A 14,886-nucleotide genomic window follows, 5' to 3' on the forward strand; every position below is an offset into this window, starting at 1 on the left:
GGCATATATGCCTAGCAGAAACACTGGCAAAACCTTCTTATGTTACTTTAGAAGCCAACCTCTATGGGGCAGCTAGGTGGCACAGTGGATAGAGCACCAGCCCTGGAGTCAGGAGGACCTGAGTTCAAATCCGGCCTCAGACACTTAACACTTACTAGCTGTGTGACCCTGGGCAAGTCACTTAACCCCAATTGCCCCACTAAAAAAAAAAAAAAAAAAAGAAGCCAACCTCTAAGGTGTTGACTAACGAATATAATGTTTTACAAAGGCAGTACTTTGTAGTAGAAAAGATTATCATCCTCAATGTAGACCTTGGTTCAAATGTCAACTCTTTCCTTCTTACTACCTCTGTGAGCATGGACAAATCACTTAATAACACCCCCCCAACACACATACCCCAACCCCCTCAGTTTCCACATCTGTAAAACAGATACTAATAATGTAGCAATACTTACAATATCTTCTTTACATAACTCCTATGAGTAAACTATTTTAGGACATGAGGTGTTATAAAAATGGGTGCTATTATCCTACAATGACTAAAGAAAACGTAATTAAAAATAATATTCCCCGGGGGAAGCTAGATGGCACAGTGGATAAAGCACCGGCCCTGGATTCAGGAGGACCTGAGTTCAAATCCGGCCTCAGACACTTGACACTTACTAGCTGTGTGACCTCTGGGCAAATCACTTGACCCTCATTGCCCCGTACCCCCAAATAATAATAATAATAATTCCCACATACTTAAAACTAACTATATCAGAACTTTGAAAGTTTAAGAAGTCTCATAAATACAATGACTAGCCATGATTCTAGGAGATTAATGATGAAACATTCTATCTACCCACCTCCTGAGAGAGGTGATGGACTCAGGACACTGAATGAGATATATTTGTCCTTTAGGCCAACGAGGGCATTTGTTTTCCTTGGCTATGCCTATTTGTTACAAAGGCTTTGTTTTTCTTTTTCAAGTAGGGAGGCAAGGAGATGTGGGAAGGAGAGAAGGCAGATTTTCATTAATTTTTTAAAAAATTAACTTAATGAGAAAAAGAGACAGTAGAACAAAAAATAAACTGATATAGGACATTTTTGAGGATTTTACCATCCTCAATTGAAATAAATGTTCTCTAAGGAAAATATAAGTAAATAAAAGAAGATTAAAAAAAAAAAGAACTCTTCTCAATATCATTTTGCCCTCTGGTATCTCCATTCATTTATAAATGGCTATTTCATAAACCTGGAAGAAATTCCCTGCCCATCTGGGCTCCTGAAATCTCTTTTACTTCAAGGACCAGCTGAGATGCTACCTCCTCCAAGAAGCCTTCTTAGGTTTTTACCCTATTCCCCAAGCAAGAAGTGAAATCTGTTTCCTCACTTTCTCACTGCTGTACATTTATTGTTCATTTTTTGTATCCCTGCAACTAAGTAGTGTCTTACACAAAGCAGATGTTTAAAAAAAATTCCTTCAATTTAGTTGAATCAGGGTCACACACCTTCTAAGTCATTACCCCACCCCTTCACCCCCATTGCCTCTCTGCTCTAAACTAGAAGGAAACATATTTGGGAGGCAAAACAAAGCTATTCTCTAAGTGATGTTATGACTAAGATGATGTCATTATGATTATTAAGCTGTCATGGTCTTTTCTCTATTGCTTTAGGATCCTCTAGGGTTGCTATTCAATTTCAAGGACAGTACTAGAGCTATTACTATACATAATTTCTATCCCTGGACTTGAGTTACTTCAAAGATTTATAATATCCCAAATGGCAGGCTGAGGTGAGGCTAATAAGATGAAATGTAGTAGGGATCAATGTAAAATCTAACACTAAAATTCAAGAAATCAACTTTATACAATTTTAAGACAGAAAAGACACAGCCAGACAGCAGCCTGTTTGAAAAAGAACCAGGGGTTCTTTATGGTCTGCAAACTAAGTGACACATAGTGTGAAATGGCATGAAGTGAGCTCATGCAAGAGAGGTGAGTGACCAGGGAAAGGGAAGAGAATTAGGTCCCTGGACTTAATTCTAACATGCCTGGAGGACTGCATTCATTTAAGACAATCAAGAGAAAAGGGTCTCGGCTGAAGGTTTTGGGCAGGACTGGCCTAGAAAGGTGTAGACTGAGGGGACTTGAGACTTGCCTTCAAGTCTCTGAAGGGCTGCTCCACAGAGGAGAGGTGAGGCTGGCTCTGCTTGGCCCTACAGAGAAGAACTAAAAGCAATGGTTCCAAGTGGCAGGGAAGCTGATCCTAAGTTCTTCCTCCACAAGGGTGGGCGGTGGGGAACATCTCCAAGTAAAGGCCACAGGACCACTTTTCAAAGACGTTTTGGTGACTCTTGTCAGGGGAGTGTCTGGACCAGAAGGCCTCTGAGGTCCCATTTTCAAGACTCTGGGACATCAGCAGGGTACGTATGCTCTCCAGAGCTGCAAACCATGGCCCCTTTACACCTCAGGAAGCCGTTTCGTGAGTTCTCAGGGGCAGAAAATAATTACCAACTTGTAACCAAATGACAGTCTACAACCTCGCCCAGGCCCATGCCAGTGACCTCGGCAGCTTGGGAAGAGCCCTGGTCCAGAGCCAGCCTGTTCTAGAGCAGGGGCTTTTCCCCTCTTCAGGGTATGGGCCCCCTTGGGCAATCAGTCTGGGGAAGCCCTGGGCCCCCTTCTCAGAAGCTTGTTTTTTAAAAGCATAAAATAAAACATATAGGGTTATAAAGTAAACAAATTAGAGTGAAATAAAGAGGATTTTCCCCCCATCCAAATTCATAGCCCAAATGAGGAAAGATCTGTAGACTTCAGGTGGAAAACCTTCCATTAAAGGAAGTTTTTAGTGAGGATAAATGTTTTGTTAAAAAATAAAAAGGGGCAGCTAGGTGGCTCAGTGGATAGAGCACCGGCCCTGGAGTCAGAAGTACCTGAGTTCAAATCCGACCTCAGACACTTAACACTTACTAGCTGTGTGACCCTGGGCAAGTCACTTAACCCCAACTGCCTCACTAAAAAAACAAAAAAACAAAAGAAAACAAAACAAAACAAAAAAATAAAAAGAGGGGGACAGCTAGGTGGCTCAGTGGTTAAGCACTGGGCCTGGATTCAGGAGGACCTGAGTTCAAATCTGGCCTCAGACACTTGACACTTACTAGCTGTGTGACCCTCAATGCCTCACAAAAAATTTTTTTAAATAAATAGATAAAAATAAAAAAAGGAAAAAGGGTTTGTTTATACCTCTCTTGCTACACTTATATTTATTGTGAAATAAAGCTACTTGTAAACATGTCTTCTCTCTCCTACTAAAACCACATATTTCCTGGGGAGCAAGGACGGTATCTTATTTATTATCTGTCTTTTCCAAGATGTCTAGCTTGGGACCTTGTACAGCCACAGGTACCATGACAATAAAGATTTGTTGGATTAATCAATAAATAGCTAAAAAATCCAAAGCTCCTGATCTGGAAGCTTGGTGGGACTGATGGAAGCACAGTTATTGCTAGTCAAAGGGAAACCCTGAAGAGATGACATATGCTGTGGAGAGGGAACCACACTCACCTCTAAGACAGCCAGCACTGTATCGAGCTGATCCTCTCGGAGTGTAATGTTATTAGAAATCTTTCTCATGGTGTGAATTGACTGGAGGCGCACCTCTTCAATTTCATCATTGAACATATCTACTAAAAAATCAAGGCACTTCTCTGCAAAAGATGGCGAAGACTGGGCCAGCATGCAGAGAGCCTCGACTGCTGCAATCCGGACCTCTGCGGAGAGAAGAAAGGGAGAACAACAGTAGCCTGAGTGACGCCCTTTGGGAGTCTCTCCAAGTTTCGCTCGCCAGTGCTTGGCCAAACAAACACAGAGCATGACAAAGTGGGAAGAGTTTGGGATTTGTACAAACAGCCTTGGGGGTGCTTCAGTCCTGGCTCCACCACAAGCTTGTGAGTAGCCCTGAGTGAGTCACTGCCCTCTCTTTGCCACTTCGCTTTCCTGTAAAATGGGAATAAAACTCTCACACTGCTCACCTTATAGACTCCTGTAAGGAAAGTGCTCTGTGAGCAGGAAAGCCTTTAAGAAATGTGCCACGTGTATCTACAGCACCTATTAATGTGTTCCAAGGGAAGATGCTCAAGAGTCTTTCCTATAAATTTACAGTTTGGATCTTATGAGCAAAAATCTCAACTAATTAAAAGCATGTTGCAACCGTAAAAACATGCTTAAATTAAAAAAAAAACTCTAAATGATGCCAGTCCTGGGATACTGGGGTAAGGGATTCTGGACTGCTGCCTGGCAGAGGGACCGGTTTCTCAGAATAAAAACCCTATCAGGCCAAGTCCTTAAAATACACAAGTTCCAAAGTGAGGTCAATCGAACAAGAACCACATTTACATTGATTTTAATTCAGGAAGAGAAAACCAAGCCAGAGGCAGCAGACCTTTAGATGAACTTGAAAAGAAATGCAGAATAAATCTATTTCTTGTTTTATGTAAAATTTTATTCCTTATTTTTATTCTCATAATTATATGTTTATTGATAGCTATTAATTTTAAGAATTTAGCTAAGGGTAGGCAGTTAATAAATGGTGAGGGAATCAAAGAAGGCTGACTTGAACTATTTGGTCTGGGCACATAAAGCAACAGGCCTGAGTTCAGAGAAAGGAACTTTTTCTGCTTTATAGATTTAAGGTTGCATAAACTAACTTTCTAATTAGAAGTTAGGCCTAGTGGCTGGGAGCAGACCACCCACTCCTCTAACCACCAGGCCCATGCTGGAGACCATGGCAGCTTGGGAAGAGCCCTGGTCCAGAGCCAGCTTGGTGTAGAGCAGGGGCTTTTTCCTTCTTCAGGGTATGGGCCCCTTTGGGCAATCAGTCTGGGGAAGCCACAGGCCCCTTCTCAGAAGCATGTTTTTCTTTTTGTTTTGTTTTTGTGGGGCAATGAGGGTTAAGTGACTTGCCCAGGGTCACACAGTTAATAAGTGTCATGTGTCTGAGGCTGGATTTGAACTCAGGTCCTCCTGAATCCAGGGCTGGTGCTTTATCCATGGTGCCACCTAGCTGCCCCAGAAGCATGTTTTTAAAAGGCATAAAATAAAATGTATAGGGTTATAAAGTAAACCAATTAGAGTGAAATAAAGAGAATTTTTTTTTCTGGTTAAGAGGTGGGACAGAGTATGGTATGTAGATACAAACAGGTGTGCATCTCTTCCTTATGACAACAGAGAGGCCATGGAATTGGGGAGGAAGATCTCTTTGGGCACTTAGTACACATATTAGACTGGTCTTTTACATGCATATGTCCCATCTCCCATAATAGACAGGGCAATGAAGGGACTTGCCCAAAAGTTCATGGGTTATTAATGGCAAGTAGTAGCAGTAATTTGTTTGATTCTCTTATAAGCAGGGCTCTGGAGACATGGTTTATGAATCAATCCTTGGCATTATAGAATTTAGAAGACTTAACAATACATTTATACATTTCTATGGTACTTTAAGACTTACAAAACACCTTTCTCCCAAGTATTATTATCTACATGTAACAGCTGAGGAAACTGAAGTTCAGGAAGGTGAAGTAACTTAGCAATGGTCACATAGCTAGGAAGCATCAGAGCTGGGATTCTAATCTAAGTCTGCCGACTCAAAGTCCATTCTTTCTATTATAACACATAATTTTTTGATTATTTCTTCCCAATGTCTAAAAGATAAAGTATTTTCCTGAATTCTGAGGCAATGAAAATGAACACAAGATAATGAACACATTAACGAACTTGCCAAAGACTGCAGAGAAATTCAGGAACAGAGCAAGGCCCCAAACATGCAAATAGCTGGCTATTTCTCCCACAATTTTAAGCCTGCAGTGCTTTTTTGTGAGCCCTGAAGATATCATTAATTTGACAGATCCAGTATCCCAAAATAAGGCTCAACTAGATAGCAGGAAAAGGAAAGAAATTAGAATATTATTTTCTCTACCTACTGCTTATAATATATTGGAATAGAATTTTCTGTTCTTGGTTTAACTGAATCTCAGCCAGGCTGTCGTCCTTATATGCTCTTCTAATTAAGCCAAGACTTGAGTCAGTAGGGATACAATACCATTCAGGCTAGAAGTAAAGGTCACATAATTATATATCAATAATAACTTATAGTTAGAAAATGGTTCACAGTCACCTTACATTCATCATCTCAAATGATCATTACAACTCTGTGGCACTCAGCATAGGCTATAGACTATATTGTTAGCCAATTTATGTCCTGAATCAACCGTATACCCATTGACAGTAGGCACAGACTATGTTTTTCATTACTCTGTATACTCAGCATGAGGTAGATATACAAGTAGTATGATCCCCATTTTAGAGTTATAGAAACTGAGGTTAGTAAGGATAAATAACTGACCCAAGATCTTCCAACTCCAAATGTAGCCCTTTCCACTGCAGCATGGTGTCTCTTGGTCATGAGGATATTAAGTGATCCCACTTTGCTTGCAGGACTCTTAAGAGGACTGCATTTTGGAATCCTTAAAAGCCCTGTGTGTGAGTGTTTACCATTAGCCTAACTGAAGCACTGCTATTAAGGTCATTTCTAAGACCAGCTTTCTCTGCTCTCCTGTCCAAGAATGACTTTAGGGTAGTACTTACCATACATTTCATCTTCCAACCCATGGACAAAGGCTCCACAAGCTCCAGATTCAATCAAGTTCACAGCACCTGTGTCTATTTCCTCTTTGGGGGCATCATCGCCCCATTTTCTGCCACTAGAAAACTCCCCTGAGCTGTACAGTTCTTTGGCACGCTCATGTGCTGTGCGTTTCCGCTGCAAAGACCAATGTGAAAATTAGCATTCACAGGAAACACTCATGGTTGGCTTTTTTCCCCTAGGTCCCATCAAAGTAACAAAGGAGTCAGGAGATTTTTCTAGTTACAGTTTAATCCTACCACAGGAGAATTGTGTCAAGACTTCTGAAGAAAGTAGAGCTGTCATTGCTACCAAGTAGGAAGTGGTGCTGAAAATGGGCTGGAGGGGATTATATGGAACAGAATGTCAAAAATCAGAAGGGAATCATTCTGCCTCAATCAAATGAGACTTAGTAAAGCCGGTAGACTTTCCATGTTAAATTTCCTTCTTCTTAAAGTGAAATTCATTATCCACACTAAGTTTTTGATGACTCCTCCTCCTCCACACTAAACACTAATGGAGTAATCTGTGATTTAGTTTTTCAGTTCCAAAGTGTCAGCCATCTGACCACTCACTAAATGTCTCAAAGGAGGGGATAAACCTAAACAATAAATCAGGTTGATAAGGCATTTACTTAACCAAGGAACATTAGTTACAAAGGTCTAGATTATGTGAAGAAATGCCAGTTTACCCTCAAATCCGACATGAGCTTCTTATCAAGGGTCTGCTCCAAGAAATGGGAACTGACTTGCCCCATGGAACCCTGTAAAATGATGAATCAATTAAGCACATAAAATAACTTGTATGCTTAGAATACTGTCATGCAATTCCTATATTGCAGTTTATTAACAAATACATACTAGAGTAGCTTAAATATCTATGGTTCTTTACAATTTACAAGTGTTTTTGATCACAACAGTCTTGTGATAGAAAATGGAGGGTGTAAGTATTGAATCTCAGAGTTGGTCTGACTTCCAGCCTTTCAGAGTCAGCCTAAAACATGATAAACAAAGCCTGAACTGGAATCTCCTCTCCAACATTTCTGACAAGTAACAGGTCAACCAGTCTGTTAGAAAACTAGTGATAGGGAACTTGCTCCCTCCTGAGATAGTTCATTCTATGCTGAACCAATTTAATTCTTAATATGTTTTTCCTTATGTAGGACAAATCTGCTCTTTTGCCATTTTTACCCACTACTAATAGTTCTGCCCCCTGGGACTAAGGAGAAGAACAAAGACTGTCCACCAAATACTGGCCCACTATCATGTCCACCTGCCACCCAAGTCTTCTCTGCTCCAAATGAAACTTCCCCAGTTCCTCCAACCAAGCCTCCTGACACGGTCTCCAGTGCCTTCCCCATCCTGGCAGCCCTTCTCTAGACCTGTTCCAACTTATCAACGTCCATTCTAAATGGGACACTCAGAAATAAACATGACCCTCCAGTTGTGTTCTCACCATCAGATGACATCTGAAATATAGTACTTGGCCAATCCTTCTATTGCATGGCTTCTAAGCCCCTCATCGTCCTGACTAACTATCCAGGGATGAATGAAGTCCAGCTTATCCCTATATTACATAAGGTGAAATCAAAATTCAAACAGGGCACCTGGATGAGATTCTGCATATCCTGATATTGAGTTTTGTGTGCTCTATTCCTATTATGCCACAAAAAGCAACAACTATTTTATGTAGGTAAAAGCCCTAAAAACAACACACACACACACACACACACACCCTAACCCCTTCCCAAAACAAAACAAAAAATATCCACCCAACTGAATTCTCATCCATTTTAATAGGAGCAAATACATGCAAATTAGGTTTTCCCTCAAACTGCAATATAACCATTATTTATCACATTTTAGAATAAGCCTAAATTTACCAGCTATAAAGAAAAGCATTTAGCATCCATATACAGACATACATCTTTGGAATTCTGAAAAGTTTTTTATTAAAAAAGTGCTTCTTTCTTGATGTCAGATTGAAAAATGTGCTTGCCATCTTCCCTGTCTCTGCAGAGGCCTGTTCCTTAATGTCTAGAACACTTTCCTTCTTCACTTGTTCAATTCCTTTCAATCCATTAAAGCCCAATTCAAATGCAACTACTCCTAGGGGAGCCTTCCAGGTCCCTTTCCTGTCAGGATAACAGTCTCCTCCTCCTGGACTTCACATATTCCTTTGTTTTCTGGCTGTATAATGGATTAATCATCTAGTTGAAGTAGTTTAGCAAACATTAGTTTGTGCAAAAATACTGATCCTACTAGAAGCAAAAATTTGATCTCTTTCTCAAGGCAACAGTGAATATGACAAAAATAAAACCTGTCCTCAGGAAGTTTATAGTCTACTGAGTGGAAGGGTCAACACAACATCCACAGATAAGTTTCATACAGGTCAGGGAATGATGGGTCTTAAAGAGAAGGCTCACAAAGCTATTCCAAAGTAACTAGTAATCTCTTAATTGCCAAATTGAATTACCTTTTCTCAATCCTTACCCCACATGACCTCTCTGTAGCCCCTGACACTGTCAATCACAGTATTTTCCTTGATGTTCTGTTGTGTTTTTCTGCCACTGTTCTCTCTGGTTCTCCTCTTAGCTGCTTAACCACTTCTGCTTTGTCTCATTGGTTGGATTCTCATTCCCATCATCTCTGCTAACTGTGAGGGTCCTCTCCAGGATCTGTCCTTCTTTCTATACTATTTTACTGAGTAAACTCATCAACTCCCAAGGTTTTGATGATCATCTCTATGCAGATGAATCTCACTTGTACCTGTCCGGCTCTTAACATCTCTTCCAACCTGTGTCACCCTGTATTATATAAAGGAGGGGAATGTCATATGCGATGTATGTATGTAAGTATGTGTATATATATGTATATGTGTATGTGTGTGTGCGTGTATATATATATATATATATATATATATCTCGAGTTTGAGCATGAGTTATATTTTGAAGAACTCTCACTGTTTAATTTAATCATTGACAATGCTAACATATTGTTTGTTAGTATAGGGTATTCTGTTATTTTTGACCATTTCATCAAGGAAACACCACATGTTTCTTGAAGAAACAAAAGGGGGACTGTAATGATTGGAATGACACCACCTGCTGGAGACTTACTGTAGGAAAGCTCCGCCATGAGAAGAAGGCACCTGAGGGCAAGACATGTGGCTTTTCTTTGGCGTCAGGAAGTGACGTATTTTGTGGGAGGAAGAGGGGGCAAGGCTGGCTCTCTCCCTTTTTTTTTCACCACGACTCTCATGGAGAGCGGAGCAGAACTGTAGCTCCCTGAGATAGATAGTTGAATCTAGGCCTCTTTCTCTTTACTGAATTCTTATTCTCCTTAATAAATGCTTAAAAGTCTCACTCTTGCTAAAGCTTAAAATTTATTGTTGACCACTCATTAGATATTTTAGACAGACTAGCTAGAATTTTAGCCCCTTACAAGACCCAGTGGCAAGACAAAAGCCAAGATGACTGGAGATGACCCAGGATGCAGTGGATGTTCGTGGCATCTTTGGTTAAGTAATAGTAACAACATGGCACTTTCAAATCCTTCCATTATGTGAATCTTGTATATTCCCATTGGGTTCTGGTGTACTTTTGACAGTTTCCAACATACTGGGGAGGGCCTATGCCTACCTAGCCAAAGCCAAAAGAGTTTCTGCTACCATGTTTCAGATCTAGATTGTTTCAAAGGGCACTGTTTTGACACACCCTGCCCAAGTGAAGCAACCATACACTGTTATTTTCTAGATATCTGCTTTGTCAGTTGACTTAAATATTTTAAAGAATGAAGCAAAGGACAAACATTTAAAAGACCAATACATAAATTAAATTTTGAAAAGTGTTTTGTATTTTATTATAGCATAGCGAATAAAGCAGAAAACACATGGTAAGACCTAATCTCATCATGTCTCAGTTTCAACAGTTTTATAAAATAGGACTAACACACTATCTATAGTGTACAAACTGAAAAATCCTTTATAAATGCAAAGTATTGTCTTTGTCATCATCATCATCATCATCACTATATAATAACAATGATAATGATGCCCAAAGTATAGGCCCCTGCAGGAGGCCCCACAGACACCTATTCTGTAACTAGAACTGTTTCTACATTAGAAACAATTACAATCATTTACAGTCTCTATAGAGAGACCAAGAGAGGATCAAATATGATGACTGCTTTGGGTTTCCCAATGTAGCTAAGAGGTAGTATAGTACCCTGGAGAGAGGGCTAACTTTCAAGATGAAATCTTGTATTCAAGTCTTACTTGTGATACATAGTGGCTGTGTGACCTCGGGCAAGTCATTTAGTTGCAGACCAGTGGCCAACTTGCATTAGTAAAGAAAGTAGTTCAATTCTCAAGGCAGGAGCCCTAATTGTTCAATCACGCAGCTATGTGCCTCTAAATCTTTCTATCATGACATTACTTTATATAAGAGATCACACACAAGAAGAAGTGATTTTTTTCAAAGTCACATCACTGGTTACTGAGACAGCTAGGACTAGAATACTTTCATTCACTGCCTTGTTTTACAGGAATCATGAGATCCCGAAAAGTTGTATTCAAATTAAATCATACTGAAAACAACTAAGGAGGCTTACTATTTAAAGGGTAAATTCTATCTTTATATTAATGACCTCCTAAATATATATGTCCAATGTTTTTGATAAATAATTTCTTCTTCCAAAACCCTATATCTAATATTGGCAGGTAGAAAAAGGTAAATATAACTTACCAAAAGCTTTGCTGCTTGGACTCGAACCACCCAAGACCCATCACTGACCATATGACAAATTTTTCCAAAAGCATCATCAACTAAGCGAATTTCCTCATTAGAAGAAGGAATGGGGACAATGCTATTTTTAAAAAAAAAAAAAGAAAAGAAAAAAGAAGCATGTTCCAAAACATGAATTCTTAGGTTCGGGATCAACACAATAAACATGACTGTAATGTAGATGGGAACATTAAAAATACAATAAACAAGCCTAGTCCTACAGCAAGCTGAACAGAATAAATACTTTTACTTTTGCAATGTGAAGTAACATAAACTCAATCCAGTTAGGGCACTGGGAAACATGACAACTTAGCATTCAGAAACAGGCAGTCATTTAGAATTATTTGGTTCAGTAATAATAGCACAGCTCTTTCATTTCCTTCTATTATGTGAACCTGGTACATTCCCACTGGGTTCTGTTGGGGTTTTATGAGTGGGAAGGACAAAAATTGTTTGATGATGAACAGAAGTTTCTTTTTACCCCCATACTGACCTTTCAGGATAGAGCTGACTAAGGACCCAAATCAACTGAACAGCAGCACTTCGAACTTGTTCATAATCATCAGAGAGCAATTTACAGGCCTGAAATGAAAGTTTCCAATAACACTTTAATTACATATTCCTCTTTCATTCCCCAAAGGACTTTTTAAACTATTCTTGAAAAGAAGATAAGACAGCTAGATTAGGGCAATTAAAATATGCCTGGGCCATTAGAACAAAGAACTTTATTTTGTAATTCTCTAATCTATTTATAGTGTAATATAACCGTCAACCTCTAACAACTTATAATAAGCTCCATTTCTGATCTAAAATTTTTATTTTCTTCACACTGTACACAGTGTCCACTTAATAAACATTTGTTGTTATAGGTTTTGGTGTGGAACCTTTGGCTTTTAGTGACCCTTAGAACAGCCCTCTTGCATATTTGTCTGTAAAAACAAAAATGGGGATAGGATTTGGATAAGATAGTAAATAGAGGCTTACAGCTGAGTAAAATAATCCTGGATTTTCTATTATTTTATCTAACAACTATAGCATCACCTACCCCTTACCACCAACAAAACAAATGTAGTAATACAGTCACACAAACTTCAGGAACATTATTCCATTATTTAAAGTGGGTGTCATGACACATAAAAGCCATGTGGCAAATCAGTATTTTTACATGCCTTGGGCCACAAGGTGCCTGTAAGCTCACATGACTGATGCTCACTAAAGTATCAAAAACAAGCCAAAAAATGTCTTTAAAAAAATTTATTTAAGTTTTCAACCTTTGTTTAGATAAGATTTCCAATTTGAAATTTTTCTTCTTCTCCCCATCCCTCCTAGACAGCAGATAATCTGATATATAACATTAAACATATAAAAAATGTCAATGAAAAAGTGAGGAAGGAAGAAAGATAACAAGTATATTAAGCACCTACTATGTGCTGTTATATAAATAATAACCAGCTGCTGTAAATGATAACTGGGTACTGTTATTGCCCCCATTTCCCAGATGAAGAAAAGATTAAGTGAGTTATTCAGGATCACACAGCTAATAAGTATCTGAACCTAGATTTGAACTCAAGTCTTCTTGACTCCTGGCCCTGTACTCCATCCACAATGCCACATTACTATTTGCAGATGGCAACATGCAAATTTTTTTAAAACCTAGAACCCTATAAAAGCTCCTCAAAGAATCCCATAAAAATATGAAAGATTATTATCATCTACACTGGGGGTTGGGTGGGATGGGAGAACCTTGAAAAAACATACATTGCCCATATTACACTATGCAGCCAGACAGGCTATCCAGTTAGTCTTCTAGTAAACATAGGCATAATTTCAATAATAATAAAGATAGCTAGCGTTTATATAGTACTTTAAGATTTACAGAGTTCTTTACATATGTTATCCCATTTAACCCAATAATCACCCCATGAAGTAGTTATCGGTATTATTCCTATTTTGCAGATGGGGGCCATCTCCAGTTGTCCTGATAATATATCTTACCACTGGACCCAGTTGGCTCTGGAGGAGAGGGTGAGGCTTGTGACTTAGCCCAGCCCTTCTTCACTTAAATCCAATTCATTGAAAAGTTATGACATCTGTCATGGTCCTCTTTGAGAATGAAGGACAAACAACAACAACAACAGTTTTACAGATGAGGAAACAGAAAGTTTAAGTGACCCACTGTGGGTCACATAGCTAGTAAGGGTCTAAAGCAGGAATCAAACCCGGGACTTTCTGGACTCCAAGTCCTGTGCCACCTAGCTGCTTCTATTCAACAAATCATAAAGATGAACTGGGGCCAAAATGGAAGAGGATATGATTAGAACAAAATACATTTGGGAAATTTTGTAATACTTTCGACGTTCACAAGTCTATAAAAACTTAATCTTTTTAAGACCATACAATGTTCCTGATTATGAATCAGGAGACATCATGACCACAAAAGAGTTATTACAAATGACTCAAAGGGCAACTGAACATAAATGATGGACATAAGTGGCACAGTAACCAATGATGAGTTGTGATAGAAGAGCAGCAAAAATGACACAATGAACACTCAGTGCAATTAAACAGACTAGAAAAAAACAAATTAGCAACCCTAAAACAAGTATAAAAGAAGAAATCTTGAACTTTAGTGTAGAAATAAATTCAAAAGCAAAAAATCCATAGAACAGATAAACAAAGAGTTAATTTTTTAAAGACTAACAAAATAAAAAAACATAGCCAACATAAAAAATTAACAATGTAAATCCATAACACAAAGGAAAAGAATGATCAAAAATTACTATAATTATATGCAAACAAAACTGAGAAATCAAAGTTAATTTATAAGTATCTAGAAAAATATAAGATACTTTTAAAAATACATCTACTAAAAAACCAAGAAATACAGATCCTAACCTACTCCTTTAAAAAAAAAATCAAGGACACAAAGGAATCACCAAAGACAAGGAACATGGTTCAAATAGATTTATAGGGGGCAGCTAGATGGCACAGTGGATAGAGCACCGGCCCTGGAATCAGGAGTACCTGAGCTCAAATCCGGCCTCAGACAGTTAACATTTACTAGCTGTGTGACCCTGGGCAAGTCATTTAACTCCAAATGCCTCACTTAAAATTAAAAAAAAAAAAAAGATTTATAAGTGAATTCTTATCAAACATCTAAAGAGCAATTAATACCTATGTTAATAGTTATTCTCAAATATAGAGACAGAAAGCATCCTATGAAATTCTTTTTATGAAATACATATCCATCCTGATAGTCAAATCAGGGAAAATCAAGGCAGAGAAAGAAAAATATGGACCAATCTTGTTAAAAAATATTGAGGCAGAAATTTTAAATAAAATCCTCATAAGGATACTATACATGTATTTATACATGTGTGTATATAACTTGAAAATAATTTACTATAACCAAGTTGGATCCATACCAGGGATGCAAGGAT

At 38.6% G+C, this 14,886-nt stretch overlaps 1 protein-coding gene across 1 annotated transcript in view; it reads right to left on the bottom strand.

The window, feature by feature from the left end:
* Positions 1-14,886, bottom strand: part of INTS4 (integrator complex subunit 4) — a 97,150-nt gene that overhangs the window by 57,372 nt on the left and 24,892 nt on the right. The window contains exons 7-11 of the mRNA XM_043994795.1: positions 11,940-12,028; positions 11,408-11,528; positions 7,355-7,426; positions 6,627-6,801; positions 3,549-3,754 (exon numbers count right to left, since the gene is read on the bottom strand). Of these exons, the coding sequence (XP_043850730.1) occupies positions 3,549-3,754; positions 6,627-6,801; positions 7,355-7,426; positions 11,408-11,528; positions 11,940-12,028 (663 nt within the window). The remainder of the gene's footprint in view (positions 1-3,548; positions 3,755-6,626; positions 6,802-7,354; positions 7,427-11,407; positions 11,529-11,939; positions 12,029-14,886) is intronic.

This window comes from Dromiciops gliroides, chromosome 3 (assembly GCF_019393635.1).
Source record: "Dromiciops gliroides isolate mDroGli1 chromosome 3, mDroGli1.pri, whole genome shotgun sequence".
NCBI classification, from domain to species: Eukaryota; Metazoa; Chordata; class Mammalia; order Microbiotheria; family Microbiotheriidae; genus Dromiciops; species Dromiciops gliroides.